The sequence below is a fragment of the Brachypodium distachyon genome, chromosome 4 (assembly GCF_000005505.3).
Source record: "Brachypodium distachyon strain Bd21 chromosome 4, Brachypodium_distachyon_v3.0, whole genome shotgun sequence".
Classification (NCBI taxonomy): Eukaryota; Viridiplantae; Streptophyta; class Magnoliopsida; order Poales; family Poaceae; genus Brachypodium; species Brachypodium distachyon.
The window spans coordinates 36,200,114-36,221,932 of NC_016134.3; the positions used below are offsets into that span (position 1 = coordinate 36,200,114).

At 46.3% G+C, this 21,819-nt stretch overlaps 2 protein-coding genes across 6 annotated transcripts; one reads left to right on the forward strand and one right to left on the reverse strand.

Annotated features, from left to right (window-relative positions):
- Positions 1 to 295: 295 nt before the first annotated feature.
- Positions 296 to 6,828, reverse strand: LOC100844119 (QWRF motif-containing protein 4). 2 transcript variants are annotated; one of them, XM_003578090.4, is made up of 7 exons: positions 6,541 to 6,828; positions 3,682 to 5,003; positions 3,143 to 3,262; positions 2,248 to 2,364; positions 2,015 to 2,104; positions 1,095 to 1,202; positions 296 to 924 (listed from the first exon to the last, which is right to left on the reverse strand). In XM_003578090.4, exons 2-7 carry the CDS (start codon positions 4,909 to 4,911, stop codon positions 868 to 870), a joined length of 1,722 nt encoding a protein of 573 aa, XP_003578138.1. In that variant the 5' UTR covers positions 4,912 to 5,003; positions 6,541 to 6,828; the 3' UTR covers positions 296 to 867. The 2 variants fall into 2 exon arrangements, with proteins under 2 accessions (XP_003578138.1, XP_024318833.1); XM_024463065.1 differs by lacking the exon at positions 6,541 to 6,828 and adding an exon at positions 5,192 to 6,482.
- Positions 6,829 to 13,283: 6,455 nt separating this feature from the next.
- LOC100844413 (putative leucine-rich repeat receptor-like serine/threonine-protein kinase At2g24130) lies at positions 13,284 to 20,166 on the forward strand. Of its 4 annotated transcripts, XR_732565.3 has the most exons (5): positions 13,284 to 13,613; positions 13,678 to 18,341; positions 18,449 to 18,950; positions 19,034 to 19,087; positions 19,166 to 19,306. XR_732565.3 is itself a non-coding variant. In XM_003578091.4 (3 exons), exons 2-3 carry the CDS (start codon positions 15,737 to 15,739, stop codon positions 18,865 to 18,867), a joined length of 3,024 nt encoding a protein of 1,007 aa, XP_003578139.1. In that variant the 5' UTR covers positions 13,284 to 13,613; positions 13,678 to 15,736; the 3' UTR covers positions 18,868 to 19,053. The 4 variants fall into 4 exon arrangements, 2 of the variants coding, with proteins under 2 accessions (XP_003578139.1, XP_024310976.1); XR_001408103.2 differs by lacking the exons at positions 19,034 to 19,087; positions 19,166 to 19,306 and adding an exon at positions 19,806 to 20,166; XM_003578091.4 differs by lacking the exon at positions 19,166 to 19,306 and having other exon boundaries at positions 18,449 to 19,053.
- The last annotated feature ends 1,653 nt before the right edge of the window (positions 20,167 to 21,819 follow it).

The following is a 21,819-nucleotide window of genomic DNA, read 5'->3' on the forward strand; positions in this document are numbered from 1 at the left end:
TCATGAGCTATTTTCAAGCTCAGTGCACAGGGTGCACCACAAGGTTGGCTGTACAGGATACGCTCTCCCAGTGGGTAACAGTTTAACATACGTGATCGTGTGCTGAACCGATAGAATCGGATTCTAGCAGCTAGACAAGAGAGTGACAGGTTCTGATGTTGTGAAGAGCCTTGTCTAGGGGTCCCAAAATGATACAGTATTACAAAATTCAAACAGACTATAAATTTTTAAAGGGAAATGTAATAAGCAGAACAACGATGTTCAAACAAGATACATGTGTACAGCACAAGTGTTATTTTAGACTGCAGTGCAACAGCAACATGGATATTCGTACGTGAGGTCTCAGTATTCTCGAAACAATGGAGTTGGTTAAGGCGAGAGAGTGCAGCTACATAATCTGGTCACATATGTTGTACAGTACAAAGAAGAGATTCCATCTTTTTTTCATTATCTTTCCCTTCAATTTCATTTGTGCAATCCTTTTCCAGGCGCTAAAAAACAACAGAAAAGAATAGGGTCCTACCCTTGAAAAGAAACTACTAACAAAATAAGGAACAACTAAAAGTGGGGGCAGAGGCTAGAATTGCACTCTATGGTAAGTCATTTACACATGAGACCTAAAAGCTAATATCTCTAAGCACTGTGAGTTGTTATCTGCACATCAGGCTTGATCTGCACAGCATCACACCTTGATCGCCAGGGGATGTTTAACATTCTTTTGTTTTGTTATTACTCTATACGGATTCCTTGTCTGTTATAAGTTTTTTTTTTAAGAATTATGTTCTTATAGTCACCAGCTCAACTTGCATAGTTGTACCTATTCAGAAAGATTGGTGTGTGTGTATTATCTTCACTCCGGTTGTTAATTCATCTGGACAAGTCCTTCACTTCCATAAGATGTGTCCGCAAGCTAGACTCCTGTACCTGATTAAAGATACAACAACACTAGTAAGGCCATGTGAACAAAGTGCTGATATCATGTAGACCGCTGATCGTCAGTCCACCATCAATCAGAGGAAAAAAATTGCGTTATTCAGAAGTTAAGAGCTCTATGCCTACTTAGTATGAATTTTGTGGGAGTAGAATGCAAGTACCTCCAATTTCGCTGCCATAGCTAAGAGTTCTCTGCATTCATGAAGCATGGCATTTTCTTGATCTGCTATAACCGAGAGCTCTGAAACCAAATATGTCCGGTCTTCAACCTGACAAGAAGTTCTAGTATCAGTCAGAATAACCGTTCACAAGAATTTGACATAACAATGAGGATGCCCTTTCTTATTTCTTCAACTTCTGCATTCTGATATCATCTGTTTTAAGGTGGTTTGTTCATCCAAACTGCTTTATTCTTAAAGTACGAAAGCAGTGTTCGAGTCAATACGACTCCCAAGAAATAAATATTCCACCAATTGGCCTTCCGTTAGAGAACCAAGCATAGCTTGGGTGGTCAGCCAGCCAGGTGTGCTGTTGGCAGCCCACCAGAGTTCGATCCTCGAAGGTCGCAATTCGGTGTCACATTTTGTAAAAATTATATATCTATATACTGTCGGACTGCAATCGCGCAGCTCTTACAGTTTAAAGTCAAAAAATTGGCCTTCTGTTAGTGACTTATGATTTAGCATGTTCGTTCAGTTTTTTATAATAGTTGGAAATCTTTTATACCCGTCCAATAGCTGAGGTTCCCACGAAAAATGGCAACATGCGAAACATCAAAACTTATTACCAGGGAACAAATTTTGTATAGTTTCAATCATACTTCCTCCGTTCCTAAATACTTGCCGTGGTTTTAGTGCAAAAAAATTTTGCACTAAAACCACGACAAGTATTTAGGAACTAAAAATGTGCACTAAAACCATGACAAATATTTAGGAACGGAGAGAGTTCTTTTTATGCAACTCTTGTGATGAATGTATCAAACAATGACATGAAACATCTTCCTGCTTAATAACTTGATTTCATCAGAGACAAATAAGCGTGGAAAGTAAAATCCCAAGCCACAGACATGCCGTTTTCTGACCTTAGAAAGCATACGACAAACTGATGATCCCAAGCCTTGCATTACATCGACAGCTGAGCTTACAGCATTCTTAAGACTAATCACATCAGCCTGTTAATACAAAGACAATAACATTAGTCAGAATAAAATTTCCTGAAAAAATAGTCAGGATCCCAAAACTAACATATGTTCACAAGTAGAAGCGCGACTGCACAATAATTCCAATTTAATTAATGCACTTTTTCACAGCATACCGTTGCTCCTGATGTGACTGGAAGGCGTAGTGTGCTTGCTTTTAGAGCTTCTGTTGCCCTAAATAAAGAATCACTATTCTCCTTTTCAAGTGCTGGCCATTGTTCAAGGTAAGCAACCTGAACCAAAACAACAGCATATTCAAAAACGTGACTTATGCATTTACAGTCAATCACTAGCAACTATTCGTGCGAGCCAACTAATACATGAAAAAAATATCGGAGAGCGAAATTATCTAAATTTGTGGATTTGGTTTGTGATTAATTGAGGGTTTTGATAATTGATCGAAAGCTTTCCAAATTAGTCAGGATGAAAACTAATAGGAATAATTTGTCATTAGTGGGTTTCCATAATGGATGGATCATGGTAGCTGGGTATTAGCAGTGGCATTGATGGGTAATTAGAGCGTATTGTGCATCATACATCATTGAAGCGACGTGGGACGTTGAATTTAGCCGATTGAATGCCTGAGATCTTTTAGATCGGCTACGACTCATGCTTTTAATAGTTGTATAGATAATTCATGTAACATGGTTGTTACATCCATTCTTGAGTAACCCTAACATCTGCACGATATGACAACTATGTCCCTTATTTGCAGTTTAATGCATTTACCTCGGTGTTTCTACATGTTCTAGGTTTACCTTGTCTGTCATATTACCAGACAATTAGGTCTTAATCTTTCAAAGACACTTTTTGAAATAATCAAACCTTGTAGTAAGTTATTTATATTAATTATCCCATGGCTCAGCTTCAATTGGTGACCAGGGAAACCATAGCAAGTTTGTGCCAACTTGCCACAAATTGGAAGTATACATGAATGAGAAATGACATAACGTTTAGCAATATGCTTCAGAGATTTAAACCTAAGGAATTGATGCACGAAATGGACCATACCTGCTCTTGTAAGATGTCATGCAGCTTCAACTCTTGCTGATGGCGTTGCAACATGATTCTTCGCAGATTAACAGCATCCCGCAAGTTCGAGGTATTCCTCCAAACATTATAAATAATACTCTGTTTCATATGCGAACAGGGAAAATTCATTCATCGACTCAACATCACCACCCAAAAACTGCGAAGTTCACAAATACATCTACATCTATGATGCACCAAAAGTATCAACTGAAAAACCATATATCACTGACTTCTAAACACAGATACGAGCAACTTATATCACTACAAACAATTGGGTTTGAAATTATCACATGCCTAACCAGGTAACTTATTTTTATAAACTATAAGAAGCTCATATTCTAAGCTTAGCCAGAAATGATAGGAACATAAATTGAACGTTGTTGTGGATCTATGGTCGGTTGGTATCCTTGAAATTAGGAACCAATTGCATTAAACACAGGTGTAAAACAAGGAACAATACCTTGTGGCATGAATCCCAACTTGAAACAATTTTAAATAAAAAGATATGCTAATTTTACCTCAACAGTAGCCTTTTGGAAAGATAGAATATCTTCTGCACGAGCATTTACAAAGAGAAACTGCAAAGATCTATTATACAGCATGCGCAGTTGGTGGATATTTTCAATTTGGCTGGTATTCTTCTTTCCCTTTCTTGGATCAACCATGTAGCTAACAATCGGAGATGCAACACCTGATTGAATAGTTCCAGCACTTTGTGACCGGCAAGGTGTTGAAGGCCTTGCCCGAGATGGGCTCTGAAAAGCCCTAGAAGCAGAGGATGAAGTTGACAAGATCTTGCTTGGTGAGGAAGAGCGATGAAGAACGGGAACAGGTAAAGTGATTGTCCTACTTGGACGGCTCACATATTTAGATCTTTCTGCTGTCTGTGAATTAACATCACTGCAAGAGACCAGTTCATCTCTTCTGCTTGCATGAATAGCCAATCTCCTCGCCACATCATCCAATGACTGATTCAGCCTTTTACCTGTGTCTTCAGAAGCTGGAATCTTCCTCGGTGAAAGCCCTCTAGAAGCATTTGATAAAGGGACTGATCTGCTAGCTTTGTCGGAAAGCTCAGCACTAGACATGTGATTGGCAGGCCCACGCGCACTTATCATCGCTGGCCATCGGTTTTGCTCAGTTGCCCTCTTAGGTGGGTTTTCTGAAGGTTGAGCATTCTCACATTGTTCACCAATTTTCTTCCTTCTCAGAGGACTCCTCTTCCTCTCAGTCAGAACACCTACTTGTCCCTTGGTCCGATCCAAAGATGGGCTAGAGGTTATCTTATCTTTTTCCTTACCAGGGGTAGCCAAAGACCCCAACTGGAAGGAGGGACAAAGGTTCCGCTTTGCTGGCCACAAGCCATGTGGGGACCTTTCGTTCGTTATACACCTCGAACTCTTATTTACCTCTTTGATGGTATCACGAACTGGTGTGACAGACCTTGATGTTGGGGTGGAGGGTATTGATGCCCTAGAAGAAGGGGTTGAAGGCGTTGAGGGTCTTCTTCTGTCTACAGATTGTGCTCTTATAGGTAACTGTGTGCTGTTAGTTACTGAGGTCCGGCCAAGACTTGGAGATGTGCATCGCCTTGTCGGGGTAGCAGCCTTATCAGTCTTGTACCTGGATGCAACATCTCTCCCTCGGCTAACTGCAGAAGCATTGTGCTTCTCAGATGGAACTAATGGTGGTCTTCGAGTCTCATCAACAAGAGAAGCATTCTGCACGTCACTCTTAAGAACATCCATGACTATTAACAACTTCTAAAGCCAACCACATCAATGTGTCTCTCATCAAACAAGCTCTCTGCAGGCTACTGCAACGCTGCAAAGGCCCAGATCTACATGGTTCACCAACAGACATCAAACAATCAGAGTAAGCCAAATGAAGAAAAGCATTCAACTATATTATAACTTGAAACAAGAGAAACAATCCATACATACAAAAACCAAGACAAGACGCAGCACCAACTTTTTAAAACAATGCACCCAAGTCATCCATAAACTGCAGGCAACTGAATAAACATACCGATTTTCGTACACAATTTTCTCAAATGTTACAGTAGCTGTTGACTCTCAAACTTCTCACAGGGATGGCATGGTTGGATCGGGGGAGGAGAAGTGATTTAGTGGAGGCTTCTAAGCAAGGGAGGAAGGTGGCATTTATATATGCACTGTACATACACTAAAAATATTAAACAGAAGACAATCTGTGCAAATTGTTGCTGCTATGGAACATGAAGCATTCGAACAAGGACAAGGCAAATAAACAAAACTATTTGCGGAGATTCCGAGTGTTTGGGGACAGACAAGAAAATCCACATCACACATGCATGTGAGACGAATCTCTTGCCTAGAAGATTAATCATTTCTCATCGGAAGTAGCACCGGAAACAAGGGCCTTTTTTTAAAAGGTACCACTTATGAACCAGGAACATGCATCAAGGTTTTGTACACTTCGATGCAAACAACAAAAAACCAAAGCATCAACACATCAGTAGAACCGTCAGGGTTCACTTGAAGTTACTGGGAATTTTCTTCAACAAAATCGACTAATGAAGCATAAAAGTATGTTCTACATGAAGGGTATAGCTTATGGTGCCCCAATGTTGTTGCTGGATTTAAATTGGATAATGCTTGATGGCTTGCTTTGGATACTTGTGAAGAGATAATATTTCCTTTCCCTCTAATTATTCACTGCAGGGGATTAGCGTGGCAGCATTGCTGCTACGAGACAAGACTCGGGAAGTCACATAAATGATTAATTAATCAATTAACAACAGTAAAAAAAAGCAGGGAAGACTAATCAATCATCGAAATTACCAAACAGTCAGAGTACGTAGCCTTAACAAATTCATCAATTACCAAAGCTGTGCTGTAACGAAGACAAGGCAAACAACGCGAAGACAAATTTCTCAAGACTCACGCCGTAACGCCCTAGAGAAACACAGAATCCGCAGGGATAAACCAAAACCGCGCCCCGGAATCATCATTCATTCATTCATTCGAGAAGGACGACGAACCCAAGGCAAGCCAGGCGGGGTGGCCGATGTTATATCCGTACAAACCGCCTGGGAGCGCATCTAGATCATCCGAGCTCCAAGCCCGCGAGCAACAGCACACAGAGTCCCCTCTCCTCCATTGAACACTGAACCAGCCCCAATCGGACAAACCCAGCACTTCCTCCTGAACAGCAGCACCTGGTTGCGCGCCTCCCTAGCCATCCTACTCCCTCCTCTTGGAATTGAACAACGGCACAACATAAAACCGAAAAGTATCCCACAAATCGGTATCGTGACAGCAGTCCCCCCAGAGCGACAAGGCAGTAACCCTAACTCCCAGCTCCGAAACTGACCAGAGAGGGGCGAGAAGCCTCACCTCGAGAACCCGAGCAGCGGACAGCGCGGAGACACAGAAGAAACCCCAACCGCCGCCGGCTCCCCCTCCTCCCCGCAAAGCTCGCCGCCGGTCGAGGGATCTCCGGGAGAGCACCAGACGGGCGAGCCCTCGCGGGTTTGCCACGACTAGCTGGGCGTGAGGGTTTTGCTTCTGCAGAAACAAAGCAGGGGAAGCAGCAGCGTGGGAGAGAGGGCAGAGGAGGGGAGGGGAGGGGAAGGGAAGGGGAGGCTAGCGCTGGCGGTGGCGGGATCAAGGCGGAGTGCGTAATTATGGTTGGAAGAGACCAAACGGCTCCCTTAACTGCGCGCGGTGCGGTACGCGTACCCGCTCGTGCACCCCTGGCCGGCTGGCCGTGCGTGCGTCTGCGTTGGCTCCTGGACCAGACTATACCAGGGACCGATCGATCTTGTCTGCGCCATGGCCCATGGTCCGTGCTCGCTCTTTTCTGCGTGTCCACGCTAACATTAACGTGTTTTTTTCAAAGAAAAAAAACATCAGCAAAATGTAACGAAACGTAACTGATAGAAGTACTCCAGTCTCCAGGTCTCCAGGAGTTCGAGGTAGAAACATGGGACGTCCCGTCGAGTATTTTCAAACTCCATGCAGAAACGGAAAATTTTGGTTCGATAAACCACAAATTTTCCTTGCAAATATTTCTTTTTAGGGAAATTCCTTGCAAAGAGTAGGACTCCTGCTATAAAACAGAAGCAAACAAGCCTGCAACAAACAAGGGGAAAGAGAGGAAATGAGTTGCCCGATTAGCTCATCTCCTTGGACCAACTCCAAGAGTAACACGCAAAAACCGGGGTCAACAGCACCGGTAGGCTTTCATTAGCTGACCAAATCCACCGGAAGACACATGCTTTATCCCGTTCCTTATTGTGACTGCTTCAAAATTTATCCTATCACATCACGAATTCTTGAGCCTAAGTTGGACGGAGGAGTATTAGTCAAAACAGAGAAAATACAAGTGGAATAACAGGTTGAACGAGCCCGGGTTTTGTTATAGGGGACATTCGACGATGGAGGCAGTGGCATAGCGGCGTAATCACCAACTTAAGCGTAGCCCATTTGATAATAAAATAAAATAAAATTGGATGGTCCAGTTGACACAAACAAAAAAATTGAGCCGCAAGGACGTCCACGCTGGAATAAATAGCGAAATGTGAGCATCCATGCCATTTGAACCTGGATGGGCTGGTTTCACCACAAGAAACCAACCACCTGAACCAGACTTGTTCACCATAATTTATCAATCTGATGTATATATGTTGATACTCTTTTCAACAATGTTGGTCAAATCTAGAAAATTTTGACTTAGGACAAACTAGAAGTACATTTATTTGTGGACGGAGGGAGTAATTATATTTCTAGATTTGTCCTTAGTCAAAGATATCAAAGTTTGAGATTAAAAATGTTGTCTGAGAGTGATGGAGATCTTAACTTTCTTCTCTTTCCCAGACTCTAAGTATTGGAGATGCCCTAAGATCGACCACTGGAGAGTGGAGACTGGAGAGCTATCTAAGGCCACTCCCACTGCATCGTCCCTTGAGATTGTCTCTTAGCTCACAATAAATGCTAAAAAACAACATCCCTAATGCATTGTTTCTTAGTTGTTGTCTCTTGTGAGCTTGCAATTAATTAGATTTGGGATCAGTACTTGCACCTCATATTGTGGCCTATTTGTGGCATATACCAACATATATAATACATATTTCATAGATAGAAATAAATCACACTGATGCGCTGATGCCAACTGCTCCATAATATATCCGTCCGCAACCATACATGCACCAACTTCAGACTACATAACATGTTCGCACACAATTTAACTGATGCATCCATCCTTTGTCATATGTATCTATTACAGAATTCATAAGGCTTACATAAACAAAAACATATATATATATATATAGATAATAAGCAAGCAACCACTAGCTTTTTTTTCCAGCCACAACATGTATGCATGCTGCAAGAGAACAAAGAGGAGATAAATCAGATCCAGAATTTACCAAACATAGACAAGATGAACTAAGGGCCTGTTTGGTACAGCTCCACTTCACAGCTTCACCACTGAAGCACGTGAAGTTGTCCCAAACGCTCTAAACTCCACATGCTAGGTGAAGTGGAGCAGTATACCCCTCTAATTCATTTTAGTGGAGTCAAGAAAGAGATGCTTCACCTACTCCACTTCACCTAAAATTGGAGTAATTTACTCACCAATGCCATTAGTGATTTCCTTATCTTCCCAGCCCAGGCCTGACGCCTCCTCGTCTCCCTCGCATCCCCATCGACAGAAGCTCCATGGCGACTCATCTCCAACCCTAGCTGACCCGGCCGCGCGCATCCCCAGTGCTCCCGTCGGGATCCATCTCCGGTGAGCCCGTCCTCGTTCTCCGACGAGCCCGCCCCAGTTCTCCCGCTCGCTCGCCCTCGGTCACCCTCGAGCCCACCCTCGCTCGCCCGCCCTCGGCCGCGCGCCTCTCCTGCGCTCCCGTCGGGAACCATAGTTGTCTTTGATGTATGTACACACGGGAAGCACACAAAAAAAAGTACGTACATGCAAAAAGTCGATCAGCTAGCAGCTGTATTCATCGGCCAGATTCATCGGTTCGTAAAATATTGACCAACAGACCAAGCAATCTCATACAGGATCGATCCATAGTGAAAAGAAATGATAAAAATAACAGCAAACAGGGAACTTGTAATCTGGAGCTGGTTTGTGTGCCAAACACATTTTTAGGTGAAGTGGAGCTGAGGTGGAGTGGAGTTTAGAGGTGGAGTGGAGTTTAAGTGAAGTGAAGGCCTCCCAAACAGGCCCTAATACTACATCATCATTTTTGTTATAATACTGATCCATGTTCGCCACCCGTACAAGTACAGTAGTAACAGACCTATTTTCAGGCATGGGGTGCGCTGGCGACGAGATGGACGGGAGGAGGGACAAGAAGGCCGCCGGGGTGCAGCAGTGGGAGTGGGAGTGGAGGAGACTGGCCGGCGGCAAGCTGTGACGGGAAGCCGTGAAAAGGCAGCAGCCTTTGGTTGGTTGCATCGGGGGAGAAAGGGGTGAGAGAAGAATCGCTGCAGCGGCCGCACGAGATCGAGCGAAATCAATGCCTGTGTTGGGGTACGGGCCAAAGATCGTCGTCTACGGAAAAACCGATTTTTTCTATTTTCGCAATAACTGCAATGCCACGTCATAATTTTACCTAAGATACCGAGCCAAACGACCCGCTGGGAGCTATCTAAACCGTCCGTATTCGCACGCTCTGGAGAGTGTGCTCTGGAGTCTCGACCGGATCCACCAGCTCAGCGCGCGCCCCTCTCTCTCTCTCCCGCCACCACAGGCGCGCGAAGTCACAGCGGAAAGCGGTTAGCGCGAGCTAGCTAGCCGGGACCCCGCGCCGCACGTCGTCGTGGCCACGTCGGCCGGCCGGGGGCGATCGAGCGCTGCGTCTCGCCTACCGTTCACGTTGGCCGTTCCGGCTCCACGACAACCAAGCCCCGCGGGGCGCGCAACCTGCCGGCCGGCCCTCCTCGTGCATCAGAGCGCACATGGCATGTCAGCATGTGGGCGTGGGGACGGACGTCGCGACCCCTTCCCCCGGTCGGAGTCGCACGTAGAGTAGGTTCGCTAGCTCGTGGTCCGCCGTCCGCGCCGCGGCGTTGGCCTTTGCGCGGAGGCACGTACGAGATGCAGATGGCAGTGGCAGGCAGGCAGGGACCAGGAACGTACGCGAACATGTGTTGCGATATGCGCAGACTGTAGTAGCGGCATATACGATTCGGCGCCTAGTCTTTGAGTTTTGGTTCTGTACTTGTTTCGGTATTTTCTCGTGAGGAAACCTGCAGCATCGGAGGAGCAGCAATGCCAAATTGCGCAGTTGCCGTCGCGGCGGGATCGTGTCACATGGAAATCATGATTCTGAAGATTTTGAGATACCTGAACCGTTTTATATGCCGCGAGGATATATGGGCATATGGCATTATGGGCAAAGCACGTTTGAGAATATACTGCTGCAAGGAAAAATCTTTTGATCGATGTTGCAGAATTATTTGTGTTCGTTATGTCTAGTTTGTCAAAATTTGAATGTATCTAAACATGACTTTGTGTATAGATACATTCAAATTTAGTCAAAGTTGAGAAACTCTTTGTTGGAAGGAGGAAGTATGCAAATTTTATTCATGATGTTCGATTATATGATTGCGAGCAAAATTGAATTGGTATTGTATCATGTTGAAGCCAAAACGTCTTCCTGCATGCAAACGTCCTGGTAGTTTGGCTAAAACTGAGAAAAATTGTGGTCTTTTAAAACCGCAGTATCCTTTATCCAGGACAAATAATATTGTGGTATGTGAATAATCTGGTTTTTTAAATAACTTGTTACCAAACATAGCATAAGAGTTTCAGAAACTGTAAGCACAACGTGCACGAGACCATGACTACGTACGTCCTCTTAATTGATGCAGGCATGCAGCTACGTGCAGCTACGTTTCTTTAACTAAACGTAAACGTAGCACTAGTAGTACTACGTATAGGCACTGCTGGCGTACGTGCAAAGTAAACAATGAAAGGCGTCAATCATGACGAGCGCCGTTCCCGCCATAATGCCGCAACGTGCATGCCAGATGAACGAAAAAACGAGTACTACTGGACTCGGAGTACATCAGCCGGCTCATCAATCATCAGCTCAGCACAAACACAGATAGCATCCACAGAGACGCTGTGCTGAGTTCGTGCAGTCGATCGTGACCTGGAACCTGTCCAGACTTTAAAAAACTAAGATTGCTGAGTTCCGTGACAAGCAAGGGCAGTACTTCAAGGCATAGGAGTCTTGGGTTTCAATTCCCAGGTCCAGATGTACCACGTTCAATCAGTTAAGCTGGAAATTTTTGCTGTTTTGGCCCCTTGTCTTATGAAATTGGCAAAACTAACACCTTCACAAAACAATTGGTAAATCTGGGCTGGCGGAATACCTTAGCGCCTTTCCCGTGGACGGAACGGAGTAATCAGCGGCGGGGGCATTTATTAGGCTAGAGAAGTCTCGGCCAATCAATTATCCAACGCAATCAACAAGAAACTTAGGAATGACCTCTGCTTAAGGCGCGGGGCAGTTGCTTTCTTTCCTGGATAAAGCCCATTCCGCCCATTGAAATGGCACAAAGGCCTTCCTCCTTTGCAATAGGCGGAAAGGCCCACGTGTCGTTTAATGGGCATTCCGTCACGCTAGATTTGTCAATTGTTTCGTGAAGGGGTTAATTTTGGCAATTCTGCGCGACAGGGGGCCAAGACGGCGAAAAATTCATCCAAGTTGCCGATTGTCTTGACATAAGAAGAGGACGAGTCTTATCTGTACGGCTGGACCCTGTCGAAGTCAAACATAACATATAGTGCTAGTTTGAGGTGCACAGCTTTGACATGATGGATAGCATACAAAGAAAAAGAAAATATATGGTCTATCCCGTAGAGGTAGCCAAATTGGACCGGTGATCAATTTCTAGGTTTCGTTGTAAACCCAATTGGTTATTTCCCATTTACTTAAATTTATAGCTGAAACCGCACTCAAAGATATGGCATTTCCCATTTATATAGGAACTTTCGTACCAGAAACATAGGCCACCTGACGAAGGGTTAACTTCGACAATATCCATATCGATGGACTTGTATCTACGAAAGCTACGTGCGTGTGTTGGCGAACCCGTCGGTTGACAAACAGAGGGAGGCAAAGATTTACGGCCCTCGGAAGTTAATACCCTCACGTCCTGCTTGTCTGATCTGTATTGATGAGTCGATTACAAGATTGTCGTCGAGGCAAAAAAGGCTTAGATTGGATCCAGCGAGTGCGTCTAGACGGCCTCTACGAGAGATTGATTGATCTTAAGGCTCCCACTCCTAGCCTTTTATATATGCAGGAGGCTAGGTCTCTGATGGAGTCCAAGTCGGTTACATCAGAGAGATATACTACAATTAAACTTTTTTATCTTGAGTCGCAAGATCAGTCGTCTGACTCCTAGAACAAAGAGGTCCAAAGTAAAAGAAACCCCAAAAAGAGAGCAAGAAAAAGACAAAAGCCTTCTCGCAAAAAAGAAAAAAGTCCAATCTCCCGGCAAAATTGACCCAAGGTATTTGGTCCCTGTGAAGCCAAGGCCTCATTTTTAATGTAATCAAAGGCGATCGATGGCAAGTAGCAACCTTACGAAATACTCTCTTCGTTTCATAATTCTTGTCGAAATATTATATGTATCTAGACACTTTTTAGAAATAGATACATCTATTTTTGATCAAATTTGAGACAAGAATTATGAAATGGATGGAGTACCTAAGAGTTTCGATCTTCCAAATCTCCCAAGAGACAAGCATGATGATCGAAAAGAGCCGAGCCACCACTCTTTCTGAGAACCTAAAGATGCAAGAGAGTGGAATTGTGCTGGCCGAAGGAAAAAACATTGGTTTTTATTTTTGAGGGAGCATCACTTTTCCTTTTAGAAAAACAATAATATCACCTTATCTCAAGGTCAAGGGGGGAAACCATCACTTTTTGGGGACAAATATCACTTTATTTTAGCGAAGGAAATAAAAAACTCGGTGCCAAGCCCCGCCGTATACGTAACCGCGTAAACCCAAGAGGCCCAGGACGCAGCTATCTGTAAGGCCCAATGGGCTCAGAGCCCGCAGAAACTTCAGAACCCAGACTCGACGCATGCGGGAAATGGCAGTTGCCTCTCCGGGTCTCCCCTACCTTTCGGCTTTCGCCCGCCATTCCAGCCTCTCAAGTAGGCGAAGTATCCGGTGAAAGAAAAGAAAAGAAATCCAACATGACGATGGCGAGACAGGCGACAGCCGCGCCGGCGGCGCCATCGGAACGCACCAACTGACTCGATCCGTGGCCCTCTGCCCCTCTCCTTGGATTTGGGATCTCCCGGTTGCCTGCCACCGGGCGGGCACCCGCGCGCCCACCACCTGCTCGCGCAAATGCGCAGACAGTCCGGCAGGGGCACCACCTGTTGATCCAGACGCGGCCGGTTACCTCCCGAGTACAGTACTGCTTAAGGTCAGTCGTATAATTGTTTCCTCCGTCGCTCAGAACATTGTTTGATAATTATGTTTTTTATCAGGGAATAACGGCAGTATGCTCTTTCTGATGAAGTCGACAGCACATACTGAAGCTCATTCGCGAGGTGATGGCTACGGATCACTTCCATTAAGGTCAGAATTAGGATAGATGCACTGCATTTTCTCAAGGTATGCTCAAAACAAAACAGAGGGTCTTCTCAATGCAGTAGTCTAGATTCCTTGAGATATTGCTAATATTCAAGAGGCTTCATTGTATTAGGAGAAGAAGTGCCCTGCCGGTACCTATTTACCGTCTGGCATGAACATAAAAGCTATTCAGAAACCAGTACTTTCTTGAGAAAAAAGGGAAAATTCAGAATCCAGTACTTCCGTTAATTATCTTTGTCCGCTACTTTAGATGTGAACGGTGTGGAACAACCAGAACAAAGCACAAACAACTAATGCAATCTGCATGGCAACCGGCATATCTTTGAAGGTGGAATAGTGCCAGAAATCCACTAACTTGTACTGAACATCTTTTTGTTTCAGAGAGAAACAGTAGAGGGCAAATGAAACATCTCAAGATTTAGTTAAAAGGGCAGTCATCATGTACCTAGCAAATCATTTAATAACAACCTTAGACATGTAGGCTGATCATCCTATCCAGCTTCACAAACTCAAAGTGGGAGTCATTCTTTGACATTTCATAATTACCTATGCATAAACAAGGTTTCGTAGATCAAGCTTTCTGGCCCACCCCTCGTGCATAGCAGCATAGGTCACACTCGTAGGCTGAAATGTATATTAACTATCTCAAATTGCAACATTGCACCATGGGGCCAAACCGCTGAAAAGCTTATACGTGAATCACATTTTGGTGCATTGTGAAATTCAGTGGGATTCTAGAGAGCGTGCGTGTTTGGCGACAAATGCCCCCCATAAATACCATGAATACCTTGCCAAGTCTCTGGTGGTAACATGAATTAGGTACCCTTTATCTATTTTGGTTTGCCGATCCTCATTCTTGATTCTCCATCTGAAGGTAATAGAGTAAGTAGTTGCATATTTTAGAAATTGTGTGCAACTTTAGGTCTAGAAATATGCAAAAAAAAGGGGGTATGTTTTTAGCCCAAATCTACTCTACCAATTTTTAGTCATGAGTTTTTTTGTATTTGTTTGATGTTTGCATGCCAATGCTCCTGATCTCACTCTATTCAATTTTTATTTTGGCAACATTGGCTTCTCATGGGAGTAGCAAAACTTTGAGCAGTTTTTGGTTGGGAACCTTAGGATCAAATCAAACATACTCGAAATGAGCAATCAGACGAGTTGCATAATTCTGAATTGAACTTTAAGCTTCATGCATGTCGTGCAACTTTGTCAAACTCCATCTAATCTATAAAAAGTGTCGCCCATTTTGTAGCGAGGGCCTACTTGGTAGGCCAAAAGTTACACATAATGTATGTTTTGCGCAACTGTTTGCTTGATGTTTTTGTGCAAATTGTTCGATTTAGAAACTACATTTTTTTTTCTATCTAACTTATAAACACCAATTCAATCCTCACAAATTATGTTGGCCTGTTGGCGCGAGTGCGGCATGCACGTCCAGGAGAAATCTGCAGCCATATATACGGATATACCCATTAATCGCCCGTCCAGCAATCTCGTGCGCTGCATGTGCTCGGCCGAGCCCACCGCGCGTGCAAGTGCAACCTGCCGAGCCATCTCCAGTCGCTTTCCCCTGTGCCCCTAGCTTCTTGCGCCCACTCATCATCGTGCACAACCAAAGCGAACGGGTAGGCCGCGCTAGGTGCGTCCCGCAATCATAGCCGCCGTCGCAGAAACACTCCCGTCCGCGCACCCTCCACTAGCTAGCTAGTCGCGGCCGGGGGCCATGCCATTGCCGCCCCGGCCCTCTCGATGTCACCTCATTCTCCATCCATCCATCTATTCATAATCCCCATCTTTATTTTCTGCCGCTCTACAGCTTTAGCACCGATCTCTGGTAGACCGGAGATGCTACTGCTATGTAGTACCAGTAGCGTTAGCTAGCTGCTAGCGCTAAGCTACTGCCGACAGAGTCCATTGCTAGCTAGCCAGGTACTTCATGCCTAGTAAAGGATGAGGGCTCCCATGGCCGTCAAGCGTGCGGCCATTCTCCACCTCCTCCTCCACCTCGTGTTCTTCCATGTTGCGGCTTTGGCGGGCAAGCGGCCGATTGCAATGGTCCGGCGGCGGCAGGGGCAGCACCTGCTGCAGGAGAAGGCCACGCTCCTGGAATTGAAACGCTCGCTCACCTTGCTGTCGCCGTCGGCGCCCCTGCTGGCCGACTGGAACGAGTCCAACCCTGACTCGTGCGGCTTCACCCGCGTCACCTGCGACTGGAGGCGGCAGCACGTCACCAAGCTTGCGCTAAACGATATGAACATCTCCGGCACCATCCCACCGCTGATCGCCAACCTCACACGCCTCAGGAGCCTCGACATGTCCAGCAACTTCCTGACGGGGCAGATCCCAGCCGAGCTCTCCAACCTCCGCTGGCTCGGCGTCCTCAACCTCGGCCGGAACCAGCTTAGTGGCGGCATACCGCCATCGCTATCTGCGCTGGCGAACTTGTTCTACCTCAGACTCAGGGAGAACCGCCTCTCAGGCCCTATCCCTGCTGCGATCTTCAAGAACTGCACCGACCTGGGTCTCGTCGACTTCGCCAACAACAACCTCTCCGGCGAGATCCCCCGTGACACTGACACCTCGGGTGACTTCTGCGCCTACTCAGTTTTCGTCCTTAACCTCTTCTCCAACAGGCTAACCGGGAAGCTCCCACGGTGGCTCGCCAACTGCACGTACCTTTACCTGTTGGACGTGGAGAACAATAGGCTCGCCGACGAGCTCCCCACTAACATCATATCAGGCAAACAGCAGCTCGTGTACCTGCATTTGTCCAACAACGATCGGTTCCTGAGCCACGACGGCAACACCAACCTGGAGCCCTTCTTTGCCGCGGTATCCAATTGCTCCCAGATACTGGAGATAGAGGCCGGCGCTTTGGGGATTGGCGGGCTGCTGCCGAGCCTGTTAGGCTCGATGCTCCCGCCCAACATGTCGCACCTCAACCTGGAGCTCAACAAGATCGAGGGCCCGATTCCAGCCGACATCGGGGATGTGATAAACATCACGCTGATGAACCTGTCCAGCAATCAGCTGAACGGGACTGTCCCGGCGTCCATCTGTGCATTGCCAAAGCTCGAGCGCCTCTCCCTTTCCAACAACAACCTGACGGGCGAGATCCCCGCATGCATAGGCAACGCCACAAGGCTCGGCGAGCTTGACCTATCGGGCAATGCACTGTCAGGGAGCATCCCTAGCGGAATCGGGACCCAGCTTGAAAACCTCTACCTGCAGAGCAACCGCCTTTCCGGGGCGATACCAGCAACCCGCCTCGCGGAGTGCATCCGCCTGCTGCACCTTGATCTCTCTGACAACCGCCTGACTGGCGAGATACCAGACAAGGTCTCCGGGACAGGCATCGTATCTCTGAACCTGTCATGCAACCGGATCAGCGGTGAGCTGCCACGGGGGCTCGGCGACATGCAGCTGGTGCAAGTGATTGACCTTTCCTGGAACAACTTCACCGGCCCGATCTCCCCGCAGCTCGCGGTGGGCTGCCCTGAGCTGGAGGTCCTTGACCTGTCACACAACTCGCTTAGGGGCGACCTACCGTTGTCCCTTGACCTCCTCAAAGATCTCCAAAACCTGGACGTCTCCGACAACTCCCTGACCGGCCAGATCCCTGTGAACCTGACGAAATGCACCAGCCTGAAACATGTCAACCTGTCGTACAACAACTTCATCGGGGATGTGCCCACCACTGGCATCTTCGCGAGCTTCACCTACCTGTCCTACATCGGCAACCCAGGGCTCTGCGGCTCGGTGGTCAGGCGCAACTGCCAAAGACACCCCCAGTGGTACCAGTCCCGGAAGTACTTGGTGGTGATGAGCGTATGTGCGGCCGTGCTGGCATTCGTGTTGACAATCCTGTGTGCAGTCAGTTTCTGGAAGATCCGTGATCGGCTCGCAGCGATGCGAGAGGACATGTTCAGGGGCCGACGCAGCGGAGGCTCATCGCCAGTGGTGAAGTACAAGTACCCGCGGGTCACGTACCAGGAACTGGTTGAGGCGACGGAGGAGTTCAGCACGGACCGGCTCGTCGGGACGGGCAGTTACGGTCGGGTGTACCGTGGCACACTGCGTGATGGCACCATGGTTGCCGTGAAGGTGCTGCAGCTCCAGTCAGGGAACTCGACCAGGAGCTTCAACCGCGAGTGCCAGGTCCTGAAGCGCATCCGGCACCGGAACCTCATGCGGATCATCACGGCGTGCAGCCTGGCGGACTTCAAGGCGCTGGTTCTGCCGTTCATGGCGAATGGCAGCCTCGAGCGGTGTCTCTACGCGGGGCCGCCTGCCGAGCTCAGCCTGGTGCAGCGTGTCAACATCTGCAGCGACATAGCCGAAGGGATGGCCTACCTGCACCACCACTCGCCGGTCAAGGTCATCCATTGCGACCTCAAACCGAGCAATGTCCTCATCAACGACGACATGACCGCGCTCGTCTCCGACTTCGGCATCTCCCGGCTGGTCATGAGCGTCAGCGGGGTGTCCAACACTGCCGACGTGGGCGCCTCCACGGCCAACATGCTGTGTGGCTCTATCGGATACATTCCTCCAGGTACGGACCATCAAACCGAACACTGCTGAATCACAAGCAATCCTCATTGATATATGCGTTCACCCCGTCTGAGTTCTGAGTGGTGGTTCTTTGTCGATGATCTGAAGAGTACGGCTACGGCTCCAACCCGACAACAAAGGGCGACGTGTACAGCTTCGGCGTGCTGGTGATGGAGATGGTAACAAAGAAGAAGCCGACCGACGACATGTTTGATGCCGGGCTGAGCCTGCACAAGTGGGTCAAGAGCCACTACCACGGCCAGGCCCACGCTGTGGTCGACCAGGTGCTGGCCGGCATGGTACTGGACCAGACACCTGAGGTGAGGAGGATGTGGGACGTTGCCATCGGCGAGCTGCTGGAGCTTGGCATCCTCTGCACCCAGGAGAGCGCGTCCACGCGGCCGACCATGATAGACGCCGCCGACGACCTGGACCGGCTCAAACGGTACCTCGGCGGCGACACGACGGTTACATTCGCGTCCTCGCTGGGCTTCTCATCCACGATTGTTGAAGATATTGATGACTAGCTGGTAGTAGCAAAGATTGTGAATGCATAGCTAGGTATTTGTGCGATTCTGACAGGAATAGATGGTCTCTTCTGAATATGCAGGTGCGTGGTGATTAATCACAAAATGTATAGCATTCTTTTTAAGGTGTCTGATTTGATTTACTAATATAAGCTTTGGCCGGTAGGTTTGCATATACTGATTTAAGTTCCGGGAGTAGTAACTTGTTAACTCTATCTTGGTAATCGTCTGTTCCTTCGTCATATTTTGTTCAAATACTTTGTAAACCTGAATAATCTGATGTCTATTTTTTATTCAGCAAACTTAAAGAACACATGTTGCTCAAGTGTTGGGTGAGATAACTGAAAAGAGAGCAAACTGCGAAAACAGATGTCACTGAAGTGCTGGTTCAGATAACTGAGAAGACAAGTCACAAGCATTATTCGATGGATAGGCAAGCATATTTTTTTTTTTACTTTTTCTATTGCCGCTAGTGCTCTAGTACTGTCCTGAATACTGATGCAATGCCAGGTCGCCGTCGCAAGAGTCAGCCGTGCAAAGACTCGAGCGATGCATCCATCACTGCAAGCAACACAAAGTTGACACCTTTTCTACGTAGGCTTTACGCGAAGATTAGGATTAGCGAGATGAAATGGTGCAGTTGCATATGGATTACAGACGGAAAGTTTGGTCTATGCACACAGATATATACTGAGCGTGCGCGGGATCGTATCATGAGCAATGCCTAGGATGGACCGGCCTAGCAAATATGATAACCTGATCATGGAGTCATGCAGATTATGCGTGTCATTGTTGTGCTTTAACCCTTAATGGCCCACTGATGAAGCCTCCCATGTTTGTGTGTTTTTTCTTTCGTAAACAAGTGGCACAGTTTTAATTAAGCAGACTGTAAATAGTTTCCGGCTGAATCGCTAATTGTTTGGTATTAATCGATATAGGATTCATTCGGCTGTTGCGGAAAGGGCTCGCTGAAGATCGTCTACGGTGAAGTTGGAGTCGTCACTCGTCAGTTCGGGAGGATTGATTTGTGATGGGATGACGCTTGCAGGCAACCTAGGTGGTGGTGTTCTGCTCGGCGGCATGCTTTGAGTGCAGGTTGGTAGCCAGATTGGCCAAGGGTGTCGGGTGTCATGTTCCATGACGGCGGTTTGTCTGCTCGTTGTGACGGTTTTCAACCCGTTTTTCACTAATTAACCGGACAATCCTCTTCAGATTAATTAATAGATTGAGTTCTCCTTACCATCTACTTAACTTGTAATGTATATGTCTTTATAAAAGGATCATGATGATGCATAACCATACCTATTGTATTGTACTTCCTCCGTTCCATATTAAGTGACTCAAATTTGCCCAAGTATGGATGTATATATGCCTAAAAATCGTCTAAATACATGTTATATAAAGTCACCTAATATGAGATGGGGGAAGTATATACCGTGTGCATACACACTGTGTATAAGAGAGGTAATGCCCCCATGGTTCCACACAGGAGCAATCGATCTTGACTTGATGATTGACCGGACTCTAGGAGGTACTCCCTCCGTTCCTAAATACTCGTCGCTGTTTTGTTTAGGAACGGAGAGAGTACCTCGTAGGCACTCAGATTCAAATAATAGAGGTATTCCTCTGACTATGAAAATCAAGGACGTATCTGGAGAAAGACTTTGTCCCTAACCATCACTCCAACCTTGTATAAATGAGGCGAGGAGACTCGCAACACAAAGAGTTGGACCGAAACCATAGTGCTCTAGGACGTTCCATCTAGTTTCACCCATCGTGACTGTCAAGTTCTCGCTGGGGTCCCCCAATTGTACTACCCGTCTCTATTCAATCTTTTGCTTCATGATACAATGTAGGCGTAGGGATACTACATACTCATGACAAGGGGGTTGAACTTGGGTAAAATCGCGTATGGACCCTTTGTGACAAGATGTTACATTCCACATCCAAATAAATCACACGTCGCAACTATACAACTATGATGCATCGACAAAATTATTCTCGAGAATTGGCCACAACCATGGGGACCTCACGTTATTGAATCTGATCTATGTCATTGCACCCATTTCGATCTTGCTCAAGATCATGGAAAATTCCGGCTACTCTGTTTCTCACATGACTTTGTGAGACAACAAGAGCAATACTTGGGTATGTCCTCCGTATTCAGTTTCTTCACTGCATATACATGCATGACATGTCCTCCATGTTCAGTTTCTTCACCGCATACACATGACATGTTCGGCTTCTTCAAACATGTGCCTGAGCTGATTTCCTTTATCCATCTCCTCAAACCTAAGGACACACAATGACACAAATGTTGATGCATCAAAATATAGTATCACATTCTCGTGAATACTAGATGGTGTATTAAGTAGGAAAAGATTCATCTCATGTTGTATTTGTTTGGAATGAGCTCTTTTGATTGGTCCTACTTGAGTTAGTGACGTAGAAGTAGAACTAAGCTCATCACTGGGGATGTCCTCTTCATGTCGGATCTCGGTTGCAACACCAAACTCCCTTCCAATTGAATCGTATGTCTGGCATCCACATGCGGTTGGGCTAACAGGAAATAATCATCAGTACTCGAAAGAAAAAGTTCAATCCAATCAACTAAACCATGAGAAAAGTGTTTCGCGAGCCCAATCATGCAGCCTAGGTCATGTGTCTGCTTCCATATATGAATAGAAGGCTGACAATCATGCCAATGAAACAAATTACGAACTTATTCACTCAAGCAACATCCCAAATATATTCAAAACAATTAAATTCACATCTTACACTACTAAAAAATCTTCACCTCCTATGTTACTAACAAATAGATATATAACTCGTGTGGTTTTAACTTTCATGTTTCATGTCTCCGTATATTTATGTCAATGTAGCATCCTCTCGTCCAGATCAACGGCCATCAATACTGAGACTGACAACCATCAACAAAAATCCTTGATAATA